This window comes from Otolemur garnettii, unplaced genomic scaffold (assembly GCF_000181295.1).
Source record: "Otolemur garnettii isolate 467f Iridium unplaced genomic scaffold, OtoGar3 scaffold00015, whole genome shotgun sequence".
Classification (NCBI taxonomy): Eukaryota; Metazoa; Chordata; class Mammalia; order Primates; family Galagidae; genus Otolemur; species Otolemur garnettii.
In genome coordinates this window covers 2,469,603-2,497,558 of record NW_003852410.1, presented here as the reverse complement: position 1 = coordinate 2,497,558, position 27,956 = coordinate 2,469,603, and the positions used below count along the sequence as shown (strand labels likewise).

The window sequence follows — 27,956 nt, the reverse complement described above, 5'->3', positions numbered from 1 at the left end:
CAGTATCTCCTGTGAGTCTTCAAACAGCCCTTGGAGTAGCTAAAGATTATCTCCATTTCACAGATGAAGAAACTGAGGCTTAAAGGAGGCCTGCCCACTGTGAGCTAAGAAATGACACTTAAGTTTTAATCCCAATGCCCAACAATTTTGACTCCAGGTGCCAAATTCCTGTTCTGACTGTGCCTAAGAACTCTCTGGGGGTGCTTGTTTATATCATAAATTCTCATCCCCCATTACTGCAAACATCTAGGCCTGAGAGCGGGAGTCTGCATCTGATGAGCTTTGCAGGAAAGGCTGGTGTAGAGTCAGGTCCCAACACTCGGACTGGCTTTTGGAAACCTTTGCCTAAGTCACATGGTCCCCAGAGCCTCTGCCTGGACACCCCCTTTTGCTCCACCCCCAATGCCTGAAAATTCGAGCTCTCCCTCCCAACATTTGCCTCTCCTATAGCCTCCCGTGTGACTCAGAGCTGGTATCTCCACAATTGCAGAGTCTTTACGCCTGTCCCAACAGTCAGGTGGTCCTCCAGGCATAGAGCAGGCAAGCAGAGGGGCACTGGTCTAGCCAAGGTGTGCACCCCAGACTGGTGACATGTCGTCCAGCCAATGTGTGCACCTCAGCCGGTGATCACAGAGGCCACACCAGGTGATTCTGGATCCCCCTGATTGTCTCCCCTAAAAAATGTTCCATCCTGTGTCCTAGGCCCCTTCCTGCTGAGAAGCATAATTCCCACATGGGTCATTTGCTCTAACTGAAAACGCAGTTATTCAAATCATTCTCCATATTAACAGCTACCCATGACCTAAAAATTGACGTCAGGCATGTTATAACAAGCTGACCACAGGATGAAGGCCATCATATTGAGAACTGCAAAGAACAGCAGGGACCAGGAAAGAAGGGAAGGAAAACCAGGGGAGGGGGTGAAGAAGCCCCTCCTGCTTTCCAGCAGTGTCCCTCCCTCTCAGCAAACACACGTACACACACTCACAGTCACACACATTACACACGCACATAGACGACACACTTCCCCATTCCAAGACCACATGCCTCCCCCAACACCCTCAAGAAGTAAGCCCCAGGTCAGTCCAAACTCAGACTTTTAAAAACCAAAGTGCAGAAGCATACTAGCCCTGCAATCCCACCGAATTCAGGGAACCGAAATGCAGGGCTTGGCAAGGAAAGGACCCACCCCAATCTCTCCTCTTTGGCATAAGATGTCATTTGTGACAGAGCACACAGAAAACTCCAGGACACCATCCTGGAGAAACTCAGCACTTTCTGTCTGCCCCACTAGTGCACAGGTGATGTTTCTGCCTACCCAGCTTCCAGTCTCCTTTCTGATTTGGCAGAGGCTGACCCCGCTGGGGGAACATGTGACCTCAGCTGACCAATACAATCACTGTATTCCTTAGCCAGTGATTGGTTCAAGGATGGGCATGTGACCCAGGCCCAGCCACAGAGAGGTATTTCTGAGATGCTTTCCTAGTGTCACTGAGCACAATATCATTACATTCTAGAACTACTAGTAGAACTGTCTTCCTATCAGGTGGAGGTGGAGAAAGCCTGCTTGAAAACAAAAGCAAAAGAGAGAAAAACATACAGAAAAGGCAGAGGGCAGGGGAGATTGTGTTGGAACAAAATTGTTCGAATCCCTGGATCCAGCTACACCTGCAGCTGGTAAATTTGATTAAAGTGCAAGAGCTAATCAATGACCTTTTCTGCTTAAGTCCCTGTGAATTCGTCCCTTGTAACTACCACCTCCACCTTGGGTTGTATTTTCCTCTTGTCCAGCTACTCACCCTCATGTTGATCCTTTCATTTTCTTGTGTTCACATATAGTCTCTTCTATTATTCTGCAGACTTAGGGCAGAGAACTTCAGATCTTTGTGATACTCTCACTAAGCCAGCGGGGCCAGGGCCACCTGGCACAGACCCTGTGATTGTCAGTGACTAGGAAAGAACAGCACTAGTGTTCTCCTTCAGCAGGGAGATCAAGACAAAGCAAGTAGCTTGAATTTAATATTTTTTCAAAATAGAATTGAATCGGGCCCAGAGCCACAGTCCACGGTGGACAGTTTTAGGGTTAGGCACCTACTACTCTCTACCCCGGCGACTCCGCTTGGGTGCAAGGCTACATGTTATAACAGAGAGAGGAAGGAAGAGCAAATGAAATCATATCCTGGCTTCAGTGAATGTTAGAAAAACAGATGACACTACAAGGAAAAACAGTTGTCAAAAGGCAGGAGTACCCGGTACCCGTCTGAGGTTTTAGTGGGAGCATCAGAACTAAAGTTTCTGCGGCTCTCAGCTCGTTGCGACTCACTGTTCCTCTGCACCCCTTTATTCCAGCTACCGTGTTGCTGTTAGGTTCACAAGCGAACAGGGTGGATGGGTCACTGTGTTCTAACCTTAACATCCTCCGAGCTCCCTTTATATCCTACAATAAAATTCACATATAGCCTGACTTACATAACAGATGTTGCTTGGTTTTTTTTTTTAAACGATCCCCAACGTGTAAGGCTACTTTTGTCTTTCATCTGAAAGATGTCACATATTTATCTGAAAGATGTCACATATGCGTTTATACATTGAATGAATGTTTATTTATTTATTGCAGTTTTGGGCTGGGGCTGGGTTGGAACCCACCACCTCCAGCATACGGGGCTGGCGCCCGTCCTTTGAGCCACAGGCACCCCCCTACACAAAAGCAACTTTTGCCCAAACTGAAATGTAAAGGAGAAATAAGTAATTTTTAAATACATAAGTTTCAGTTTGCACATGCTCAGGCGCAGCCACGCAAGGAGTCAAGACGAAGTGGTCAGTAGTTAGTTTTAAGGAAAGTAAAATGATCAGAAGTCGTTTCAAACAAGAAATGGAAAACTACATGGAAAAACCAAAGAGCAGAGGTGAACGTGAAATAAAAATTAGCATTACGTGAAGCAGTAACTCACGAGACTTCTGTGTATATCTAAGTGCATCCTACAGGCTAATGTCAGCAGGACATCTCCAAGTCGTGTGAGACGCTCCCAGACAATGCCGGGCATCTGACTCCATTCCTAGACTCCATTCACCTGATACCAAAAGTGGCACTTCTAATCATTGCAACAGCCCCAAACCGTCCCCTTCATTTGTACAATGCCCCTTAGAGGCAGAAGTGTCCCCTTTGAGGACCACAGGGACAGGCCAGAGGGACACTGGGGTGGGAGGTGATGGCCTTCCTTGTTAAGCCTGAGCAAAGCCCCCCAGACTCAAGCATGCTGGAGCTGTGGGAGTAGGAGGAGGTAGGCTCTTCCGTGGGTAAACTTCCCTTTCCGCTGCTGCCACCAGGTTCTGTCCTCAAGGAGTGTGTGCTGTCTGTGGCCCAGTGCACCCTGACTGCCCCTGAGAAACACCTCATCTTGGTCCCCCGACAAGCTGAGCCTGCGGAATTGTCTGAAGGAGTCAGAGCAAGAGCCAAAATCTGAGCCTCCAAGTTCGCGTCTCTTTGCCCCTTGGTCAAGTTCCCCTTGGGCTTCTGTGCAGTCTCAGGGAGCTGGGATTACCCCCCGCCCCAAGCCCTGCTGCTCCTGTTAGCAAGGCCAATCACCCCCGCGTCAGCCAGGACCCACCAATATGGTTCAGCCAATCTTGTGAAAACAGCAACACCTAAACAGGTGTTTGGTGATCCTGGGGTGAGTCAGGGTTCAAGTAGTAGCAGGTGAGGATGGGAGTCTTCATTGCAAATCATTTATCAGTGATGCCCTGTGGGTTGGGCCTACCCCAGCTAGGCCTGTTACAGCCTCATCTTAGTGGGGAAATGTGAGGATCAGCAGAGGGCACCAACCGGCCCTCTCGGCATCTGCTTCCTGAGGTCACTGCCTGCTGTAGCAATCTCCTACTGGGTGCGGTGTGGATACTGTAAGATGACAGGTTGCCTACCACCCAGCTCATGGAGGCCCATCCAGCCCAGGACAACTCTCCAATGCTGACCCAGCACTAGTTCTGGGTCACCAGCAGGGTGTCCCCTCCACCCAGCCTCCCTCTGCCAGGTGGGCTCCTGCACATGCTTGGTACACAGAACACCAAGTTCACATCTTACTCAGTGGGCAGGTTCTCAGGTCAGCCTGTGATGTAAAAGAAAAACTGCATCATTCAAAATCACTCTCTAAATCTCCTATATACATGCCGTGTTACAGAATAGCATACAGATTCTTAGTCTACATAATACAGCTGGTTTGTTCTTCAGTTACAGAAGGGGCTCTGGCCCTCAGAGGTGCCATGTTGTAAGGAAGCCCAAGCTCCATGCAGAAGCCCCATGCCAAGGCCTGGCCAGTGGCCGCCGTCAACCACCAGACAAAGGAGTGAATCAGCCTTCAGAAGATTTCCGTTCCCACCCTTGAGCCACCCCACACTTCAAATCCTCCAGACACGATGGAGCAGAGGTGTCTGAATTCCTGACCCATAGAACAGGCAGTAGAATTTTGTACTTTATGCTTAGGTGCATTCATTATTTCTTGTGCATCAGGGTAGCAAATCTGGGTGTATCTTTAAACATTTCAATAACCCTCAGCTTGGCAAGAGGCTCACACTAGGAGTAGCACAGCAGACCCAAGATGGACAAAGGGAAAAGCAAAATCAAATCACAGGCTTCATTGGGGCATTAGCTTGGAGACCCAGACAAAGCCCTTGCTATTTAAATTATTTATTTCATTTGCCCTAAAGGAATGTGTGTAGCTGAATTCCACCAGAAGGGGACCAAAAGGAGTTGAGGCTTGACAGATTATAAGCTGATTTTTCTGGAAAGACATGCTGGGGGCTGTATATAGTTCTCCAAAGTAGCCAACTATGAGAAAACTCCGAGACTCCCTTTTGTCCTCCTTGGCAAACGTGAATGGCGGGTCCTGGGGACAGCTGTGTTGTGTCAGATGATGGTGCAGCCACAGCAGTACCGCTCAGGGTAGTCAACTGCATGCACCTGGTGGTCAGTGCCGTAGATGTAGTAGACATAAGTCTTTCCTTGGTACCAGTAATGAACTTCTGTAAGGGGGATCAGCTCAATGGTCTGGCGCTGAGGAAACAAATAGCCAAGTGTAACTTCAGTGATCTGTTTAAGTCACTCATCTGCTCAAGAACCTTCAGTGGCTCCCTACTACCTGTGGGATAAAGTTCATGCTCTGCAGTTGGCATTCTAGGAGCTGCGCAAATTGACTCCAATCTGCCTTTCTAGATGTATTTTCTACTATGCCTCTTTCATATCCCCTATCTTCTGGCCAAAGTGACTTCTCAACCTGATCTAGGTCTCACCTGATTCTAGGTCTCACCAAGTGGGCACAGGCATTCTCAGGGGAGTTCTGGGGTACATGGAGAGCCACAAGCTAAGCCACAGCCACTAGCAGCATTAATTTTCAGATGGGATGCTGGGACAAGGTGGAGAATAAAGTCATTTAACACATTTTTATATTAAAACAACCATGAGAGTAGTTTATAAAATTTGAATTAAATTTTAAGATAAAGCATTGACTGCCCCCCAATGTCACAGTTTGGTGGACCGTGTAGAGATACTTTCTCAGACCTTCTCCTCTACCATCACCACTATTGTTTTATATCAACCCTACTTTGAGAAAAGTCTTTCTCAGGTATTCCCACTCCCGTTTACAAATGGGGAAACTGAGTTCCAGGGGCTCATGGGATTTCAGGTTTGAAAGATTATCCAGTTCAAGGCCCCCTGCTTGCCACAGCTACAATCCTCACATTGCTGCCTCAGTATCTACCTCTTCTTAAACGCCCCCCAGTAGAGGATGGGGACCTCTCTTCCTCCCCCAAGGTGGTCCTAAGTCCCCCATTCTCTAGCCCCTTCTCTGAGCATTCCTGTAACAACTGTCCTTGTGATGAGGCCCTGGTTGGAACAGAATAGCCCCACCTTGGGAGAAAGCTTTAGGCCCCTATAGAGGCACTCCGTCTCCATTAGCATTGGGTACTGTTTTGTTATTGGCAACTAGGCTGCATAGTTGATGTAGGAATGTTACTCCCTCTCATTTGAGCTAAACTTTCTTGGGGACTTACTGTGGACCAGGCTCTGTGCCCCAACACCTAAGTTCTCTGTATGAATTCCTCCCCTGGCCCAGACTCTGGTCTAGGAATCTCAAACCCAAAGAAAGGCCGCATGAGCGGCCCAGGATCAGACCCTCTTTATTTGCAGGAATTTTTTTCTGTTAAGACAAGAGTCCCAAGTCCTATTGCTCTAGTTGATGGCTCAGAGGCCCAGGGGAAAAAGGTAAAACAGACCAGGAGTGTGGCTGAAGCCATCTGGCTGCTTCAACTTCTCTCTCCGCTCCAGAACAAAACTCCTCTAGCAATCCCCGGGGAGCACAGTTGGGAGGGGATTTTGAGAGGCTCCCTGCTGCCCTACAGAAGAAAGAGGGGAGTTCCAGTGAAGGCATGAAATTTCCTTTCAGTTTCCTATAATCTTTGTATTCTGTTTCTCTGGGCCTCAGTTTCCACATTTGAGAAATGGGTACAAAAACTTCCACTTCACAGCGCTGCTGAGACAACCAAATGAGATCAGGAGACTGACTTTTCTTTATATAAAGACATGCATTATCAATGATAATTTTGAAAATGAAAGAAAGAAGACCTCTCTTGAAATTTTGTTGTAAAAGACCCCAAAAGGGGAAAGCAAAGAGCAAGAGAGATGGCTGGCAGTGTCACTGCTCAGAAGGCCTGGACACCAAGGTCAGGACCACTCTCATTTCCAGACTTTTCTGCTAAGATCTCAGGGAATAGACTGATACCACCTCCACCCCCACCCCCAACCCCACCTGCCTCCATCTGTTTCTGGTACAAATTGCTCAAGACGTGAAGCGCCATCAAGTGGTGATCTTATAAGCAGTTGTTTATCTGTCCCTGTGGCTTGGCCTTGGCCCAGCAATGACAGATTCCAGGTCCCACAGTCACGGCTGGGCTGGCCTGGCGGGGGCACATTATAGTGGCAGCCGTCTGCTCATAATTAGATTCTACTCTGTCCTGAGAAAAATATTGGCATGAATCTTTGTCTAAAGTTTCAGAACTAAAGGCAAATTTAGAAAAAAGATTCACAGAAGTGACTCCAGAAAAATGTGTATTTGTGCCCTGGCTTACACCGCCCAGCTCTAAGATTGGTTCTGTTTTTTGTTTGTTTTTTGAGACAGAATCTCAAGCTGTCTCCCTGGACAGAGTGCCTTGGTGTCATAGCTCAGGGCAACCTCCAACTCTTGGGCTCAAGTGATCCTCTTGATCGCTCAGTTTTTCTATTTTTATTAGAGACAGGGTCTCGCTTTTTTGCTCAGGTTGGTTCAAGCTATCCACCCACCTCGGCCTCCCAGAGTGCTAGGATTACAGGCATGTGCCACCACTCCTGGCCAGGATTGGTTTGCAAATGGCTTATATTGCCTGAGACAGGGCTACGTCCCCGAGGAGAAGCATCAAGAGACCTAACTTCTAGTCCCAGACCTGCCACCAACATGCCGTGTGATTTTTGGCAGGTCATTTCCCCTCCTTGGGCCTCCGTTTTCCCACCTACCAAACAAAGGGTCCAAAAAGGACTCCAATTATCAGCCTGAAAAGTAAAAAAGTCTCCGGATAACAACTAGTGTCCACAAGCTGCTAAAATAACTTCCTCACCTCACCCACTGTTTCTCTACCCTCTACTCATCCCCAAAGACAATGCCTTAACATTTGGGCCTCATAATTGTAACTCAAACCATAGCACACCAGTGTTGAAGAGCCAGCCCTCTAGAGACTATTCCTGGGTTTTCAGTAGACTGTTCTCCCCAAATCCAGACATCCTGCAGTCTGCTTCTGCACACCCACCCCCTGCTGCTGTGTGCTCCCAGCTCACCTTCCTGCATACAGTCTAATCCTGGAGAGGGGGAGAGGAAGCAGTTAGAGCCCCCCCAGCCCCGCCCCCGCCAGGCAGCACCCAGGGAGGGGAAGGGCAGGGAATGACAAAAAGCCCATCTCCCTGGCCTCTAGGCAGTCACCGAGGTACAGATGTAAGGGTTTGAGCAAGTTTCCCTGGGACCAGAAGCTGGGATGTCACCTGCACTCGACCCTGCGTTGGCTCTTCCTTCCCCCTCTGCCCTCCTGGTTCCTCCTGGAATCCCTTCCTTAAATGCTGTGCACACACGGCCTCGTCTCAGGATCTGCTTCTGCAGAGCCCAACCTAAGTCAATGGCCAACTCCCCTCATTCTGCAGAAGAGGACATTGAGGCCACAGGAAAGGCAGAGAAGAGCTCAAAGCCAGCAGTGAGTGTCAGAGCAGGGCAGCAGGTACTAGCCCGGTCAGTACAGGGCACCCTCTGGGTCTGGCCCGCGAAAAGGGCCCTCTGTCCCGCTCTCCACTGATAAGACCCCTGCAAGCCTAGACTAGCTTTCAGAGTCACCTGTATATCTTGAATGCAATGAATAATGACATTGGACTTGGAATCAAGAAACATTCCTATGCCTGGGCTCTTCCCCTTACAGACTGTGTGACCTTGGGCAAATTGCATCCACTCTCAGGGCCTCCTCCGATTTGGGGGAAAAGTCATGAGCTTGTATTGGACTAGGGAAAGCCAACAGTGGCCCTTGGACCAAAGCAGACTTGTGAGCCCACATAGCATTCTTAGCTTGAAAATAAATTGTTAACAATATGAAAAATGTAATGGTTTCATATGCAAATCTGGACTTCAGACGGTCTGGAAACTCTGAGTTCTGTGCCTACACCAAGCTGAGCGGTGACTGGTCCCTTTGGATGAGAGGTTCTCTCATCCACATCACCACCTGGCCCCGGAAAGCATTTTATTTTGCAGAGTCTGAACTACGTGATTTTAAAGTCCCCTCCCAGCTCCAAGATGGTCCACATTCATTTAGATAAAATGCATCCCTCTCTCTCCTGAAAATAGACAAGATGTGCAGAGAGCAGAGAGAGAGAAAAGGATACGGTCACTGTAAAGGACAGAAATAAAAAGGACATTTTGTGGTCTGGTGCCAAAGCACTTCAAGCAAATAATCTCCCCCTTTCAAAACCCTCTGAGATGCTTTAGTTTAGTGCCTCCTTTTCACAGGTAAGAAACTGGCCTGGAAAGAGAGGAGTAGCTGACCCAAGATCAAAGGTGACCCAGGATCTGAGCCCAGTCTGCAAGGTCAGCGGCCAGGTCGCCCTCCAACAGAGCTGTAGCACAGGGGGCGTCCCCGGGCCCAAGAAGGGCCGGGCAGGGCAGGGCTGGCTGGGGAAGTGGCAGGCACCACCGCCACCTAGTGGCCATCGGCATGCAGCAGCCAGAACACAGGTGGCCGGGAGTACACAGGCAGGTGTCCCGGACTTGCCCACCCGGAGCGGTGGGACACTGGGCTGCAGCCTGGCTCAAGGCTCTGACTCTCGAGCTTTCCCTACCCCTACCTGAATATCAGGGAGTTAGTGTCAGGATCACACTATGCCACATGGGTATTTGACACCACGTAACATCTTGTTTCTCTCAGAACAAAATCCCAACCTCTCCAGGAAGTGGCCTGTGGTCCCTCCTGCCTCTCTGGCCTCGGGTCAGCCCCAGCCCTTTCCGGCCCCCTCCACTTCCCCCACTGTTGCCACGTTAAGTCTGCCTCATCCTTCTGCCCTGACGTTCTCAGGAAAGAGCCCCCAGGCAGAGAGAGGACTGTATCATCAGCCTGGTCCCACCAGCCCTGGGACAACCCCAAAGGGTGGACAGCACCCCCCAGCCCCAGCCTGGGCTCACCTGCTGCAGGACACGGGCGTGGGTGGCCAGGGCAGCACTGTGCTCGGCAATGCCCCTCTGGGAGGCCAGAGAGATGTCCCGCAGGGGGAAGTCCACAATGGGGTACACCTGGGGGAGAGACGCAGACCACCTCAGTGCCACATCTACAGCCATGAGTCACTGGGGAACCTGCCAGACAGCAGTCCATTTATCCACTGCAAACTACCCGTGCTCAGCTTTGTGTTAAGTGTGGAGACACCGTAGTGGCCACGGCAGGTGTGGTCCTTGTCATCATGGCCCTGTGAGGTGTGTACATGCAGCTGGAAAGGAGCCCAGATTCATTTTTCATTCGACCATTCAAACTGCCCGATACATGCCAGGCCCTGTCTGTGAGCTGCTAATACACAGTGAACCATGGAGCAACACAAGTGCTCACAGTCAGCTTAAAATAAAGTCCAAGCATGAGGGTGTTGACTCCCCCAAACCCTTTTCCAACACACTTGAAATCCTTCCACGCATTAGAGACAAGCATTGCCCCTAACTGTGGAATCGCAGCCTTCTCCTTCTGCCTGTCCTCAAACATTTGCTAAGTGTCCACTTGGGCCTGGAGCTTCTGTGGGTGAGGAAGTGACTGTCACATCACCCTGCCCTGTCAGAACTCACTGCCACCCAGGGTCAGCTCACAGAGTCACCAACTGCCAGTGACAGCCTGAAGATGGCTCTGGGTGGGGCTGAGCACAGGAGACAAGGGCAGAGGTGAGCTTCCTAGAGGAAGGTGCCTGAGGGAGCTTTAGGAAGCTGATTTTGGGGGCAAGGAATGGCGGCTGAGCACCTCTCCCTATAGTCCAGGGAACTTTTATGCACAGGGCAGATGTTCTAGTAAATATTTTAAGCCCTGTAGGCCACAGTGTTGGTCATTCCTCAGCTCTGTCCCCATAGCAGGAAAGCAGCCATAGATAAAGTGCAAGGAAGTATGCAGGGCCATGTGCCAATAAAGCTTTATTTACAAGAGCAGGTGGTGCACTGGCTGTGCTGACAGCTGGCCCACAGGACCATCTTGTCTGGCTGCCAGCACCAATCATGTCTGAGCTCCCTATGTTCCCTGCTGTCTATTAGATGCTCAAGATCTCTGCCCAGCCATCATCTGGTGTCTGCTCCCTGCTGCCCTGCATCCAGGTTTCTGCCCGAAGTCACTTCCACAGAGAGGCCTTCTCTGCCTTCCCCACCCCTTCCCCACTCCTTCCTGCTCCTTCCTTGTCTAAGGGGTCAAGAACCCTTATCAACATCTGACATGGGTTTTAATTTAAAATGCTCCCTGTCACCCCTCACCAGACTACAAGACCTGTGAGGACAGGTTTTCTTTTTCAATTGCTCCATTTTTTTTTTCTGTTTGTTAGTTTGAGATGATCTCACTCTGTTTCCCTGGATAGAGTGCCATGGCATCGTAGCTCACAGCAACCTCAAACGCCTGGGCTCAAGTGATTTTCTGCCTTAACCTCCTGAGTTTAGGTGCTTGCCATAACAGCCAGCTATTTTTTTTCTATTTTTAGTAGAGATGGGGGTCTTGCTCTTGCTCAGATGGTCTTGAATTCCTATGCTCAAGGGATCCTCCCGCCTTGGCCTCCCAGAGTGCTCAGATTATAGGGCTGTGCCCAGCCAGGATAGGGTTCTCTTATTTGCCATGGAATCACTAAGGCCTAGTGTAGAGCCTCCTGGGTCTCAGGTTTGTGGAAGGAAGGAGGAGTAAGAGAGAGAGAGAAAGAGGGAGGAAGATGGGAGAGAAGGTGGAAGGAAGGAAAAATGGCAGGTGGAAAGGACAGAGGGCTGAGCGTGTGAAATTCAAGCAGGGCCCACCAGCCTCTTCCCTGCCGGGGCAGCTCGGCTCTTACCCAGCTTGTGCTTGCAAAGGAACGTGCCCACACACCCAGCCATCAGCCCGGTGCCACAGGAGGACCAGAGGAACCCAGCTTCTTTGTCCCTGTCTACAAAGCCCTGCTTACCATCAAGTTTTCATCCTTAAAGAGGTTTTCTCCTCTGGCTTTGGCAAGGAGCTCCCTGGGGCAGCTGAGCTGGTGCTCAGACACGAACTCAAACAGGCTGTTCTTCCTGGAAGTACAGGATGAAGACGAAAGCACATGGTTTTGCAGTTAGGAACGAGGCCTTGGGGGTCAGACAGACCCAGGCATGGGGCCCTGAATTGCTACTGGTAGGACCCTGGGAAAGTTCAGCAGCTCCTCTGAGCCTCGCCTCCTCATCTCTTAAAGAAAGCTAGTAAGATCATTGAACACTCAATTCCAGAATCTCATTTCATCTTTGCCTATGAAGCTTCAGGCTGCACAGGAGCCCTGGGGGTCTCGAGCTGTAGCAAGAGGCAGGCTCTGCTCATTCGCTTGCCACCACACTAGACAGCGGTGATGTCAGAATTTGAACTCAGAACTGTCTGCTCAAAAGGCTGTCAGCCTCCCACTGCCCTACACTGCCTCAGGGAATTCTCCCCCTGCTAGAGATGGCAGCTCCCTGCCCTCATGAAAGCCCCAACCACGTAGAGTTTCTCTGCAGAAATCAGCCCAGGCCACGTGCTCTGCCACTCCCCATGGGCCATGGCATTGAGATGCTCCCACCTACCACGCGATGACCAGCTGGATGAAGTGCAGCAGTTTCTTCTCCCCCTTGCAGGTGGCACAGGTCTTGTTCCCCCTCCCTGAGCATGTGTTGCACCTGAGAAGGACACAGTCCGTTCCTGCAGCTCAGTCCCAGGGGCTCAGTGGCGTCCAGAGGCCCCGCCCCCAAATCCTTCCTCATGGAGTAGTCTGTGGTGGGCCTGGATTGTTCTTCCCACCCACCATCTAGTCCTCCCTTTTCTGGTGGCAGTGCTTCAGTATCCCTTTTAGGACCACTCTTCCCATGTCCAGCCCAGATGGTGCTTGAGCTTGCCCCCACCTTTTCTGTGACAAGTTTGAGATCTTGGCCTGGCCAATCATCTGATTCCATCTCCCTGGCTACAAAAGATGGGCACATGACCCAGGTGAGTGCAGTGACATCCACCCCAGGATGTTTGTTGGAACTATGAGGAAAGGGACATCCTTTTCTCCTGGGGTTCCTGAGCCTGGAGCTACAGGTGGTCCCTCTTGCTACTATAGGGGACCATCCACCTGAGAGTAAAGTAACAAAAGAAAGCAGAGTGAGAAGGGGAGACAGATTCCTAGTGACATTGTTTAGGCACCTGGATCCAACTGGGCCTGAAGCCCTCCCAGAAATGTACCCCTGAACTTTACTGTTACCTGGGCCTGTACATTTGCTTTTTTGCCAAAACCAGTTTGGATTGGATTCTTTTCACTTGCAAATGAAGGAAAAATGAGTTTCTTTCCAAGTCAAAGGCCTTCTTTACCAACCACAGTTGGTATACCAAAGCTTCTCCATCTGGCTTATCAGAAGGCTGGCTTGGCAAGAGCTGATTTTCAAAGTTGGATTGGTTAATGATGAGGCAAAAGCATTATTAACCAATCCAACTTTGAAAATCTTGACTCCTTATGGTTTTGTGTTTTCCTCAAAGATTCATAAGTATGGTAAAGTATGCAATTTACAAAATGCAGTGGTCAGCTGCATTTGCAAAGCGCTGTGAGCAAACACGGAACTTTGTTGATTCTTTAGTCAATCAACCAACTTTCCTTCATTCTTCCTCCATTCATGCCCTGCTATCAGTTATAAATGAGAGTTTGCCAAGGACCTGATCCTCAAAAATCTCACCATTAGGTGGTTTTCTATATTCACTTCTCCCCATGTAGGCAGGAAAAAAAATCTCCTTTCCTGCTAACTCATCCCACCACCTCTCTGCCTGCAGCACAGCTGTCCTCACACCCAACCCAACTATTGTTCAATGAGAAAAGGCCACCCATTCTAAAATAGTCCCAGACCACCACTATGACAGAGCTCTAGGACACAGCAGTGACAGACAGGTGGGTGCCTGTCTGCTTGACTTCCAGATGGGTAGACAATGGAACATCAGAAAGCCCGTAAGCAAGAGCCCCTCACTGCCTTGCGGGGGAGACCCTCCCTACCTTCGCCTGCCAGAGCCGGAGCACAGCTGACACCTCCGGGACTGCTTGGCTTTGCGCTTGGCTCCGCTGCAGGATGGGCACCTGGCCTGCAGACACATGACAGCTTCAACCCTCACTGGCCTTGCAGGGAACAAGGCCAAGGGCATCCTGACACCTGGTTCAAATCCCAGCCTGGTGATCTGGGCACAAGGTGCTCCTACCCCTAAACCCCAACCCCTTCATCTGTAAAATGGGAAGGTTGGATGTGGGGGTGTCTTTGGACCCTTCCAGTTTTAGCATTCAAAGATTCTACATCCTAGGACCAGCCATGAGCTGCTCCTGCCTCCTCTCTAATCCCTCACCATGAGACCTGAGACCTGACCCCAGCCAAGCTGGGTGAGGAAGTACCCCAGGCTATGCTCCCACAGTTGGCCCAGGTGGGCTCCAGAGACATTCCAGGGAAAGCCTTGGGGAAGAGGGAGGGAGTGGGGGGCAGCAGAAGTGGAGGAAGGACCAGGGAAGGCTGTAGGGAGGGGCCCCGGGAAAGTCACAGGAGGCAGGTGGCAGGAGCAAGGACCCAGGAGGAGAGAGAGAAGCTGGCCTATGGCCCACTGGGGCCCAGGGAGGATGCAGGAGGGGGCAGGGGACAAGATGTAAGGTAGAAGGGCCGGTGGTGGGGAGGAGGATGGGTGAAGACACAGTTTCAAGTGGCCAGTGTGTGTCCAAAGGATTAGGCTCAAATCATGGACAGAGAACACATGAGGAGTTTTTTCTTACTCCTTGGGACTGTTAGTAACCCCAAAATGCCTTGAGAAAAGTTTTAAAAAGACAACTAATGCCACAAAAGCCTGGCTATCTGCTGAGGGCGCTATACTGGATTAAATAGTGTCCACCCCAAGTTCTAGTCCATTGGAACACCAGAATGTGAGCTCATTTGGACAGAGTCTTTGAAGACATATATAATTAGTAAGGTGATGACCTCATGTGGGCTAGGGTGGGCCCTACATCCAATGACTAGTGTCCTTGTAAGAAGTCCCCCTGACAACAGAGGCAGAGATTGAAGTGACACAGCCACAAGCCAGGGAATGACAAGGAGTGGCGGCAGCTGCCAGGGGTCAGGAGAGGCATGAGATGGCTTCTTTCTCAGAGCCCCCCAGAAGAGCTAACTCTGCTAGCGGCTTGATTTGGGGCTCCCCTAGGCAACTACCAAGGCCCCAGTCTATCTTGTCTCTCAAAGCCTCCCAAACTTCATCTTCTCAGAACCCATCGCCCTGCACTACAAAGGGGGTTACTTGTTGGTTTCCCCCATAGACAAGGCATCCCTGATGAGAAGGATCCAAGATCTTAGTCCTTTTACAGAGACCAGCACCAAGTCAGTGCTCAGTATATGTTGGCTGATGGATGAAGAAAGGAGAAAAATATTAAAATCAAATCATCAAGGTAAAAGTATCCTTAGAGACCACCCACCCAATCCAAATTTCCCATTTCACAGATCAGAAAATGGAAGTCCAGAAAGGAAGTGTGATTTGCTCAAGGAGACACTGTTAGTGTAGGAAGCCCCAGGACCCCAGCCCAGCTCTCCACCCCGACTCCCTCCTACACGCTCACCTGCTCACCACTGGCCCACACGGGACTCACCATGCCGGCCCCATGACAGCCGCTGCACTTGTACCTCCCACGCCCGTGGCATTTGTGGCATTCCTGAAAGTGAAATGCTCCCCTTAGATCCAGTTTCCCAAGTGCCACCTCTCCCACACGCACAATGTCACAATGCACATCTCAAATGGAGATGCAGCATTTCAGACCAGGCTGGGAAAGGCCTTCCCATTAGACTGGGATTCCCAAGGGCTGGAATGCCAAGCTAAGGTCATGCTCCCCATATCCAATCCATCTGGATGCCAAGCAGAGGAGATGTGTCCTCGGAGCCCCACATCCTAACTCACACTCCGCAGTCTCCCGCCAGGCTCACCTATGCCCATGAGGTGGCTAATGTGGCCTTCAGGAACAGAAGTCATTAAAAAATGCACAGCATTGTCATGGGAGATAATGGGCCAGCGACTACAATTTAACCACTGAATGGAAAAAGCTTTACCACTCTTGAGAAAAAAACAGGATAACTTCTCAAAGTCCTCTTCATCTTATAAGGCTATGAAAACTCACACAGTAAGATTACATCTCTACGTCCTAAAGTGAGAAGAGGGCAGTTACTAGATGAGGACAGGGCATGAGATGTCTCAGTCCACGTGTGTGATCCCCTGGGTCTCCCTCACTCCATGCCAGGATTGTATTTCAGGATGGAAGTCAAATTCTGCTTCCCTGGGGACTTCCACGGCAGAGCCCAATCAGTGTCTTAACTACTTCATATCAAGTTCATTCAACACTTTTTTTTTTTTTTACTGTCAGGCGAAAAAGAAAGAAAGATGAGAAGCTCACTCAGGTGGTCTATGAAGGTGACTTGTCCCTTCACAGTCAGTGACAATATTGTAAATAGGAAAATCCTTTTGCTGTGTGAATACTCCCTAAGTTGCTCAGAGTTTCGTAGGGGATTCCATTCTACACATTGGGTTTTCTTAAATTATGTTAATTTATACCCAAGAAATGAACCCCCAGCCTGGATTTTGAGCTTCCTTTCTTAAAAGGGTCAAGTTTGAGGAAGTGCCAAGTGCCTGGAACACCGGCTCAGAGGGAAGGGCAAATATCCCAGTAATCCTGTTACCTTGACCAATGATGAGTGAGGGACTTGGAACTTTCTGGTGTCTTCCTGAAACATTGGGGGAACCTGGACCTTGATGTCCCAGAGGCTGGGGAAGGCACCTCTTTGTGGCCCATCCACTGAGTGATCTGACACAGAAAGAGATGATCATAAACAGGATGAAGTACAACAGGATAAACTCTCATTTATTCAGCAAACAGCACCAAGCCCACCCTAGGGGCCCGGCATGAGTTCAGGTCCTGGGGCTGTAAGGAGAGGTAGACCAGAGTCCCTTTTGAGTCAGTGACTAAGCTCCCAAACTTTAGAGTTGGACAGACCTGGGCTTTCCTCCCAGCTCTTCTCCTTCCTACCTGTGACTCCAGATGAGTTACTTAACCCTGCAGTCCCCAACCCCTGGGCCAGGGACCAGTACTGGTCCATGGCCTGTTAGGAACTGGGCCACACAGCAAGAGGTGAGCAGTGGGTGAAAGAGCAAAGCTTCATCTGTATTTACAGCCGCTCCCCGTCCCTCACAGCACTGCCTGAGCTCCACTTCCTATCACATTAGTGGCGGCATTAGGTTCTCGTGGGAGCACGAACCCTGCTGCCAACTGTGCGTGTGATGGATCTAGCTTGTGTGCTCCTTATGAGAGTCCAATGACTCCCCCCTGGTCCCTGTATGTGGAAAAACTGCCTTCCATGAAACCAGTCCCTGGTGCCAAAATGGTCGGGGACCACTGACTTCACCTCTCTGAGCTTCAGTTCCTTCATCTCTAAAAGTGGCACCTATTCTCTAGGACGGTGGTGAGAATTAAACAGAAGAATGCATATAAAATGCTTAGCACATGGGTGGTGCACACTGAGGCATCGATACACAAGAACCACCATCGTTATCATCACCATCCCCTCATCTGCATTCTCTTTCTCCTCATCTGTGCCAGGATGCAGGCACAGCATACAGTCCAGGTAAGCTGGGCTAGCATACGACAAGGGCTTAGGACAGGAGTTGCATAAAGGCTCTGAGAGCTCGGAAGACAGCCACATCCTGCTGGGAAGAGAGGCAGCTGGAGGAGAAACGCTAAAAAGCTTCATAAAAGAGGCGACACATGAACTTGGCAGAAAGAACCAGAGTGGTTCCGTAGAGAAAAGAGGGAGGACACAGGGCTTCGCAGAGAGACTTGGGCCTCTGGTGGGGTTCGGTAGAAGGGGGATGGTGAGGAGACTAAGACTGAGGGTCTAGAGACTTGAGATAATGGGGATGGCACTGTGGGCGAAGGGGGCAGCCAGCTGTCCAAGCAAATATCCTGCATTGGTCTCTTGCCCTGGGTGGCAGCACCAGCCAGCAGCCACCGGTAAATGCTAGGCTCTGTTGGGACCTCCTGCACACCACTTCTCGGGCAGAAAGCACTTATTGAGATCAGCCCTGGGAAATCTCTGAACGGAAAGTCCACCCTCTCATTTCACAGGAGATGGGGAAACTGAGGCTCCACCAAGTTCTGGAATTTCCCACCAATGCCCTGCCTTATTTGCCCCTGGTTAAACTGATTTCAGACAACTCACTAGTAAAGGGTTGAAACGTCCACTCGGTTATCCTGGATTCGCTGAAGGTCTCTAGTCGATACTAAAGAGAGAAAACCCAGCATGGTCACACTCACACCCTTTATTACAGCGGCACTGTGCCAAGAGATGGAGGCCACGCTGTCAGGGCTCAGGGGGTGGGTGCGAACAGGGTGGTCCCACACACAGCACTCTCAGCTCCTTGGAACAGGCTGGCAACAGCGACTTCTGTTCCAGGTATCCTGAGATAGTGACAGGTACGTCAGCCAGCCCCAGGAACTCTCCCCTGACAGTCTCACAACAAACCGACGTCGGTTCCCCATGAATTAACACATGGAAACAGTCTACGAGGAAAGTTGTGGAGCGGTGGCTGCCCTTGACCTGATGGAAGCCCAGAGGTCCTCTTCTTGACCCCCATTCACAGAGCCGCACTGTGGGAAGCGAGCTTGCAGACCACTCAGCTCCTCCTCTTACAGTGAGGAAATGGAGGCTCAGAGAGGTCACTGGCTTGCCCGAGGTCACACAGCCATGCAGCGGCCTCTTCCTCCAGACCCCTGCTCTAACCGTGACCTGAGATGATTTCTGTGTGACTGTGCACTCATCAGAGGACAACCATGTCAGCAACACTAGAAAAAGTGAGCAGAAAAGCCGCCTGCTGCCCTGTCAGAGCCGAAGGAGGAAAAAGCCTACTGTGACCCGGGTGCCAGAGCAGGGGCTTCCCTAGAATGGTGAATAAATGATTCCTTGGCACAGAGGTGCTGGAGGAGGGGCGGGAGCTGGGACTGAGGGAGGAGGCGGCCCTTGCCCAGCCAGTCCCTCGGGGCGGCGCGGCCCGAGCACACGGGTTTGGGGTTTGGATCCCAGCTCTGCCCCGGCCCTGAGCACGTAACTCTGCCTCTCCAGACTTCCAGTTCCTCCTCTGTAAACTATGAGGACAAGCCGTGAGCGCTGGCCCCGGGCGTGTTATGTATCTGCTCCACGTCCAGCGCATTGGAACTTGTCTGTGGTGATGGACGGTGTTTGTTCTTCTTGTCCTTACTCATCGCCAGGACCAGAGGAGGTGCAGACTGAATCCAGCACCAGCACCGTCCACACACGCGGCCCCAGGACCCCTCCCAGCCCCGTCGCACAGTCCCCAGGCCCTTACCCGGCAGAGGGTCTGCTGCCTCAGCTCCCGGATGACCAGGCCGCTGGCCACTGCGCTGCCATAGCAGCATTTAGAGCTCACGAAGCTGAGGAGAGCTTCCCGGGCCACCTCCTCCGTCACCACCGGGATTCTGCTGGGATAGAGCGGGGAGATGGGGGTTCTGGGAAGGACCAGCCAGCCTGCCTTCAGGAGGGAAGCAGAGGCCACAGTAGCGCCCCCACAGTCCAACCAGAGGGGCGTCTCTGGCAGAGGGAACTACATGGCCAGGTGCCCCTGGGGAAAGAGTGGCAGGTCTTTCCAGAGAACAGCAAAACTATGTTAGCTGAAGTGTGGAGCTGAGGAGTAGAGCTGAGAGAATGTCGAAACTCAGGAAAAAACCCACAAAACTTAAAGATGAATGACACCATTTTGCAGAGGAAGAGAGAACTGAGGTCCAGAAATGATGTCCGTAGTTAAAAGGAGGCAGAGATAGGCTAGATGTCCTCAGAGGATGTGGCCTTGAACAGACGAGCTATGAGCTACCTGAGAAGGCCCCACCCAGAGACTTACCTGTGGGCAGTGGGTAGGATGGCAGACAGCGGCCTGGCCTTGGCCCTCTCTCTGGAAACCCTCGCCCTCCTCCTCCTGTGACACACCTCTTCCCTGAGGCCACGATACCTCCTTGGTGAAGCCCCTCCACCCCAGCACCTCCAGTAAGGAGGTGTCCTCTCTTCCTGGCCTCTCCATGTGTCTCCCCAGGGCAGCCCCAAGAGCCGTTAATCCTGACTCATTCACACTTTTCTCTCAGCTAGACTTTGCAAACCCTGACATAGACCATGGCATTCAATCCTGGCTTTATAGCCCAACAACCTGAAGAGCTTGGCTAAATGGGGTTTCCTGGTCTCATCCCTGGAGAATCTAGTTCAGGGGGTCTGGGAGGAAAAGGGTCCCCCATCAATGGACCCTCCTGGTGCACTGCCAGGATTGAGATCCCAAGGAAGGCTCTTGTGTGGGAATAGTGACACGTAGGAATACACAGGGACACGTACGCAAGCCCAGCCTGAAGCTCACCTGTGCTCCAGGAATGAGGACCACAACCTTTGCTCCTGGGGCCTCGCTGGGGCCTCCAGAGGTTGGAAGAATATCTGCTGACCTGGAGGAGAAGGGAGGAGTCAGGGGCTCGACCCCCCAGCTCAAAGGAGCAAATGCTTGTAGGGGAGAGAAGGAAGGATTGATTGAATGTGAGAAAGAAGAATGACGTTAGTGTATAGAATTCAGGAAGATGTGGATTCTGAGACAGGCATCATTCAGGTCCTAGATGGACATGGTCATGGCCACGGAATGTCCATGGGCAGAGGGCCTCTGCCCTACCTCTTCCCCTTCCCCTAACCCATGATAAGGAGCTCCCCCAGACTCCCAAGGGAAAGGCGGGCTATCTCCGCACTGGCCTTTTCCAGAGACATCTCCACCAACTGGCGTGAGCCCCAGGCAGAGGCCCCAGGAACCATGACCCCTGGACTTACTGTCCCCTTGAAGAAGCCAGTTGTAGCTGGGCAGTCTTTCCAGGAGCTCCGTAGGGGGCGCCAGAGGACTCTCAGCCTCAAAGCTGAGCTCTGCCACACCTGCAGAAAGACAGGGACACTGACAAGCTAGGGTGGTGCGTAAAAAGAGCCCTACAGCTTAAGCCAGTCTCAAGCTGGCATCGATGGAACACAGAACGCCATCGATGACCCAAAATGACACACCACAATGAGGAAACTGAGGCTCAAGGAGGTCGTAACTCACCCAAGATCATGCAGCCAGAAAGGGCTGGGTGGGGCTGGATCCAAACTAAGGCTTGTCTGACTCCAAAACGATGCTTTTTCCAAGTACAGACAGTCCCCTGCTTATGATGGTTCGACTAGGATTTTGCACCTTTGCAGCGGTAGGAAAGCAGTATGTGTTCAGTAGAAACTGAACTTCGAAATCTGAATTTTTGATTTTCCAAGGCTCCCAATAGCTACGGGATCAAGAAGGTAAAGACCTAACTGATGTTCCCCCTGTGCTGTGTCGCCGGATGATTTTGCCTGACTGGAGGCTAATGAGCGTGTTCTGAGCACGTGTGAGGCAGGCGAGACTCGGCTGCGCTGACCTGTGGGTCAGGTGTATTAAATGCACTTTCAACACATGAGATTTTCAACTTGCGATTAGTTTTTCGGGAAGTAACTACCCGCCCCCCATCATAAGTCAGGGACCACCTGTACTTTTCATGAGACATAACTCTATAAAAAGAATCATTCACTCTACAAACTGTTTTTAAAAGCTCACGCTGCCTGTCAGGTGTCACATAGACAGAGATGGCCCTGAGCCCCAAGGAGGAAAGCTTGATGTAAGAACTAGCTCCAGTAGCACCTCCCCACACCTGTCGCCTTGGCCACTCTCCCACCAGGAGGTGGGGAAGGCGGAACTTCCCACCCGACTTGATATGAGACACAGAGAAGTCACTCCAGTGTTCCTCGGTCACACAGCCGTCAGTTAGAGCAGAACAGAGACCCACTGGGCCTCAAGCTGGGGGAGAAGAAGCCCTTGGCTCTGTCTAGTGACTGTCAGTCCCAGGAAGTGACTTTAAATGGTGGCTGTGAAATGCTCTTTGGAAGGGGAGCCTTTTTGCCTCAGTCACCAACACTACCTCTGGTCCATCCACCCCATGACTTGCACCACTTTTAGGGGCAGTAATGCTTTAAAGCCTTTCTCGTCTTTTTACCTCCACAAAAATAAGAATAGCATATTCTAGAAATGACTGCAATGCATGCTGATCAGGAATGGGGGTGTTGGGGGGCTGAGGAAGGCAGAAATCCCAAAATAAGTGGGTGAGAATGGTGGAAGAGAAAGGACTGTCATTAGCACAAATGAACACTCCCTCTCCGCCCACCCAAATTAAGAATGTCCTTGTGCTCTGGTAATACCAAATAGGGTTTTTTCTCCTTGCAGAAAACCTACGAAGGAAGGCTTACAGAAGTTTCTTAGATGTGGAAAGTGCCTTTCTAAGTAGAAATGCCCACATCTGTGAGCAAACTGTCCTATCAGGAAACAGGCGAGTGACCTGGGGTAGGTGTCTCTGTGAGGCAAAGGGACCACACCCAAAGCTTCAACAAGATGCCTGTGTTGAAACTCCCAGTATGATGATTCATCTGGAATTACTATTAGTTCCTTAGTTCTTGACAGTTTTGCTTTTATGAGTTTTAGCGTCAAAGCTATTTCAGTCACCAGGGACCCAGCAAGAGGTTGGCAATCGTTTTGTGTAAAAAGCCAGGTAGTTAATATTTATACACTGTAGTCCATGCACTGTCTGTCTCAGTTACTCAAGTTAACTGCTGTATCATGAAAACAGCCAGAAACAATACACAATTGAGAGAGCGTGGCTCTGTTCCAATACGACCTTATTTATGAAAACAGGCAGTGGGTCAGACTTGGCCACTGAAAACAGGCAGTGGAGCAGATTTGGGGGTTACTTAGACATTCACCTGTGGGGATGGGTTTGAGGGAGGATCAGAAGGGTGGAGGCTGAGATCTGAGCCTTACTGGGGCCAGGTCCCATGCATGTCCCTGGCAGTTCTTGTGAGTCGGTTATGAGAATTAAAGACCAATGTCAGAGCTGAGCTCTTGCCCTGAAATACATGGCCAAGAACAGTGGAGGGAGGAGGGGGCTTCATTAAGATAAATGAACAACACCTCACCACCGGCCCCCACAAATTAAGAACATCCTTGTCCTCTAACACTAAGAAATATGATCTACACCCCTAAGGGTTTTTTCTCCCTGCAGAAAACCTAAAAGGGAGGCGAAGAGAAGTTTCATAGATGTGAAGAGTGCCTTTCTAAGCAGGAAAACCAGCCCTTATGAGCAAATGGTTCTGTCACATTGCAACCAGAGTCAGATCTCAGAGGCAGAGGGGTTAGGAAGGTGGGCTCTGATGTGCCACTTCAGGCCCGGGCTCTCTGCCATGTAAGATGTGACCCTGTGGGACTCAACTTCCCCATCTGTGAAATGGAGCAGATGATATTAGGGAGCACCCAGTGAGATGATGTGTGCACAGTCCTTAGTCTCATGCTTGGCCTGTAATAAATCCTCCGCCAGTCCCAGGGGTCTTCCTCTTTCTTTATGTTCCTTTAAACCAGAAGACAATAGTGAAAGTGTCAAGCACAGAAAGGACCATCACAGCCCTGCCCCCTGGGAGGGTTCCTGCCCACCCAGGAGTCGTGGGTCTACTGGGGTTATCCATCTGCCCCTCGACAACAGGAAGACAGGGAAGTGGCATGTGGCTGCAGTGTCCTGCTGGAAATCAAACAAAAGGGGCAGGAAGAGGGAAGAATGAGAGGTGGGAAACTCAGACTCCATCCATCACCAGCAGCCACCCTGACCTCTTGGGGTAGTCACAGTTCATCAGAGCTAAATTAATCTCACCATTATGTTATGCATAAAAATAAAGCACTCCAGGCTGACCTACAGGAGCGTGCGTCATTTCCTGTGCAGGTCTCCATGGGCACAACAGGGAGTGTGGACGTCACTGTGCATTGTGTGACACCCCATGTGGGGCACTCAGAAGGGGCCACTAGCCGCGTCACTGTTCCCATGGTATCGGGGCTGAGTTTCAGGGCAGTTGTCCAGCTGGGCTGCCCCACCCTGATACACACATCCTGCCCTGTGGCTCCCAGAGGGATGCGGTGGGCATGATTTCTTTTGCACTTCACGATAACCAGCTTTCCTCATTTCAGAGAAGAACAAAATGAGGAGGCTTGAACATGTGATTTTGGGCAACTAGCTCAGGCACTCATAGCACAGACTGCAATAGTATTAAACTTAGATCCGACACCTGACTCCAAGCCAGTGACCTTTCTGCTTACCTGAACACCCCAGGGCTCCATACAAGCAGCACCAAGTGGTGGCTGAGAAAACTTTGCAAAGAGTCACAAAGGCAGTGTTTCGGCTCACCAGCCACAAGCTATTTTTCCTTTGTATCTAAAGCAATTGTCCTTACAGAGAAAGGCATCATTAGTGAATACCTCCTTTTAAAATTTCATTCCTTTGACTTCAGATGATAAAAGGCATCTGTGCCCTTTGGTCCGATTCCAGATAACCCTCTTAGGAGTGCTGACGCTGCTCAAGAGGCTCCCACCACCTCCTTACTTTAATTTGTTTCACATCTTGTCTCCTTCAACAGGCGTGAGAACCTGTTTTGGACAGTGGCCCCTCACTCTTGTGTGCCCTTACAAAGAGTGGGCAAACAGTAGGCACTTATAGATGTTAGGTGCATAAAACACCTCCTAGGGTGGGCATACAGTCAATATGCATAAATGCCTCATGATTTGAATTGTACTTTAGGCTGTGGGAGTGAGATTCACGTGGTCAAGTCCACAGACGCCGGGACTGGGAGGGAAGAGGAGAGGGAATTGTAGCTTAATGGGTACAGAGTTTCGGTTTTGCAAGGTGAAAGGAGTTCTGGACATAGATGGTGGAGATGGTTGTACAACAGTCTGCCTCTGAACTGTACGCTTAAAATGGCTAAGATGGTAAATTCTGTGCTATGTGTATTTTATCGCAAATGAAAATCATTTTAGAGACAGAGTTAGATTCAGGAAATTGTAAGATAAAGAAAAAAGTTCTGTTTTGCCAAAAAGAACAAACAAGCGTATAATTGGCTGCAAGACTTAAAGTTCTTCCTCACAGGAACAGGAAACCCGACCATACCACCCCTTTACCTAAACCCTGCAGTGGCTCCTGATTACTCACAGCCAAACCCAAACTCCTGCACTCGGCAGATACACCTGCATTACCTGGCCCTGACCCATGGGACAGGAATCTGCCCACATGCCAGAGAAAAGCCAGACCCAGGTGAGAGAAGGGAGGACGGCTAACTTTGGGAGGGGTGGTGAGATAATCAAGGCGTAGAGCAGAAAGGGGGGAGGTGAGAGATAAGCCTGGTTGGGCCTGAAGGGAGAAATATGAGTGCTTAGAGGTGGGAGCCACTGAGGAAATATTTAGGGGAGCAAATGCCCACCGTGTGGTGAGACCAATATCAAGAGAAATAAGGCCAGAAGAGCTGGAGGAGTTTTACTGCAAACCCTGTAGGCTCCCTGCTACGTCAAGAGAGGATGCAGCGAACACTGCAGTTTTTGTTTTCAATGTGGGATGCTTATCTGTAATTGCTTCTCAATTATTTGGAGTGTGAAATTCATGCTTTGTAGAAAGAGCCATCATCTCCAGCCAGGGTCACCGGGGCCGGGTTTTCTAAGAGCCATCGCTGCCTTTCCAGAGGTGCCTCGTGACTCCGTGACACTGATGTTTGTGTTCACCTCACACCCACCTGCTGCCATCTCCCCCAGACCTTGCTCGGACTATTCCAGCCCTGGACACCCCTGTGGACAATCCCAGCCTTTCTCAGCCCAGACCTCATCACTTTCACACTGCCTGGCTGTGGCCCCCAGCCCCGTGCCCCTTAGTAATCTTATGCACTCTCTCTCACATTGCTTTGGACAAATGGCTTTATAAGAATTATTTGCAAAAATCCCATGTGGGGTCTGCTTCTCCCACCAGACGTACAGCACTTGAAATAAGTCAATATTTTATTTATCTTCATATTCCCAACCATGAGCCCAGCCTTCTAGGGCCTTGATTTCCTTTCCCAGAAAATAAGGCTCCAGGAGCATGGCCACTGAGATGAGCAAAGGGGACAATGGACAAGAGAGGGCTCTGGAAACCGATTCAGGGGAGCCCCTGGAATCCTACCTGAGCCCCAACTTCATTAGGGCTTTTCATTCCTTACATGCTCCCCAAAGTAGAAGCTGCATCTTTCCACTAGACTCTAAAAGACCCACTGTCCCCTCCCAGAAATGGGGTGGTGTGCGAAAAAGACTGGATGGCTCCATGGGGTCAGGGCTGACCTCCCAGGGAAGTCTGGACTCCCGGTGGCTGGGCTCCACCCTAGAAACAGAAAACTGTCACTCCCCTAAAAAGGCACATTTAAATTAGATAAGTCCTATAGCAGGCATCCTTTCTGACACTTAGGATGGGAGGAAATCTACTACACTCAGATTTCATCAGCTTAGTTTCCAAAAACTTTCCTGTCCCGGTACCTTGCAGTACCCCCTAGTGCTGATCTGAGTTCCATCATATCTGAAACCAGCATGCAGTGAGACCCTACAACACAATCAGGGCTTTTAGACCTGTGCAGGGACTAACCTGAGTCCCCTGGCTTGCTCACCTGTTTACCAAAAGGCATGAGGCCAAAACAGAAACCCCACAGGAGATATTTTCCATGAATAGCAGTTTAGTTTTAAAACCCCAGGGACGTAGTCTGATCATTTCCTGGAGCCAATATTTACTCCATGCCTACTCTGGGCTGGGAAATGTATTTGGCACTTTATATCCAATCAGTCCTTGACCAGTCCTAAAAGATGACACCAGCCTTTTTTTTTATAAGAAGCTCCGAGAGGTTAAATGACTTGATCAAAGTCACCCAGCCCTTAGGAGGCTGAGCTTGGATTTGAATCCAGATCTGATGCAGTCCATTGAGACTAAGAGGAACCCCAATCACGTATTAAAAGGCTGTTAATGAGCCATGTTTTGAAAAGATTGCAGTAGCGTGTTAGCAGAAGATTTTTAGAACACAACTATGGATACAAAATTTCCAGTAAATTAGAAGTCAGATGAGGTCTCCCTCAGATACATACTCAAACATCCCCTTTTGGTGGTCTCCAGTAGAAGACCATTAAATGATCTTCCACTTCAAGTGGGAAAGGATTCCAACAACATTTAAATCGAGCACTGTATCTACTCGAGTTCTAAAATGTAAAGCTTTAAAACACCAACATTAAAGACAATGGAAGGGTGTTGCACCTACAAAGAACCTTCTAGGTCACCAAGTCCAGTGACTGTGAAGGTGCCCTAGTGTCACCAGCCTCTCTGGTGTTCAGATGAAAGCTACAGACCCCTCTCCACGACCCGCAAAAAGCACATCGGCGTGACATTTTGTCCACACCCTCAGGATCCCCAAATTAAGAACTCTCGATCCAATTTCCTTTTGTAGATGGGAAGATTGAGGCTCAGAGAGTTTAAGTGACGCAGCCAATTCTGAGCAGAGTCAGCACTTGAACCCCGGCCGGCCTCCCAACTCCTGATCTAACGCACTTTCCACCCCACTGTATTGCCCATTTCAAATTCAGCATCGAAAACTTCCTTGGTATAAACTTAGCACGTTTGTTTCTAAAATGCCATTTCCTTCTTCACATTTTTAAACAGTCTTGAGTTTCCATTGTCTTTCTGTCCTAATAGCGTCAGGAGGGGTCCCCCAGGCTACCTTCCCTGATCGGCAATGAAGGAGCTGGCTGTTCGCTAAAGAAGGAGCACCAGGTAAAGACCACGCAGGACCTTTCTGCACAGTTAATCTTGTCTGGGAGCTGAACCAACCCAACTTCAACTGAAATGAGAGCCCTGCTGTTCATGCTGACATTTGAGCACATGGGAGCAATGTCAGCCAGCAAAAAAGGAAAAGAATAAAAGGCCAGGACGATGTCACAGTGGGAGCGAAGCTAGTTCTCATCTGATTTCTGCCTTCCTCATCCATTGTCCAGAGGCACTTACTGGGGGAAAAAGGCTGCAGGCTGCAAACGGCTTTCTCTGTGAGAGGAAGGAAGGAAGGGACCCAAACCCAGGATCACGGTCAGGGTGGATGGAAGTGTCCGCACAGCACTGGCCACCGAGGCGGCCCCCAGGCGGTCTCCACAGTTCTACTTACTGTCATCTTCACTCGGATCTCTGTCCATAGTCCAGATGTCCAGCCAAGGAGGTGTCTGCCTTC

At 50.3% G+C, this 27,956-nt stretch overlaps 1 protein-coding gene across 1 annotated transcript; it reads right to left on the bottom strand.

The window, feature by feature from the left end:
• Nucleotides 1–4,786: 4,786 nt before the first annotated feature.
• On the bottom strand, nucleotides 4,787–27,921 carry SSUH2 (ssu-2 homolog (C. elegans)). The gene is made up of 12 exons (XM_003785472.3): nucleotides 27,894–27,921; nucleotides 20,646–20,744; nucleotides 20,194–20,275; nucleotides 19,144–19,273; nucleotides 18,000–18,060; nucleotides 16,464–16,588; nucleotides 15,386–15,448; nucleotides 13,769–13,854; nucleotides 12,336–12,428; nucleotides 11,711–11,816; nucleotides 9,732–9,839; nucleotides 4,787–5,047 (listed from the first exon to the last, which is right to left on the bottom strand). Exons 1-12 carry the CDS (start codon nucleotides 27,919–27,921, stop codon nucleotides 4,901–4,903), a joined length of 1,128 nt encoding a protein of 375 aa, XP_003785520.1. The 3' UTR covers nucleotides 4,787–4,900.
• Between the last annotated feature and the right edge of the window lie 35 nt (nucleotides 27,922–27,956).

What these genes read in the sequence shown, in the direction of transcription:
- SSUH2 (XM_003785472.3), bottom strand. Translation starts at nt 27,921, where the DNA reads ATGGACAGAGATCCGAGTGAAGATGACA. An exon ending in GACGTTTCAACCCTTTACTA is followed by an intron (nt 16,589 to 17,999) that starts GTGAGTTGTCTG and finishes TTTCTGTGTCAG; the next exon opens with ATCACTCAGTGGATGGGCCA. An exon ending in GCTGTCATGGGGCCGGCATG is followed by an intron (nt 13,855 to 15,385) that starts GTGAGTCCCGTG and finishes ATGTGTCTGCAG; the next exon opens with GCCAGGTGCCCATCCTGCAG.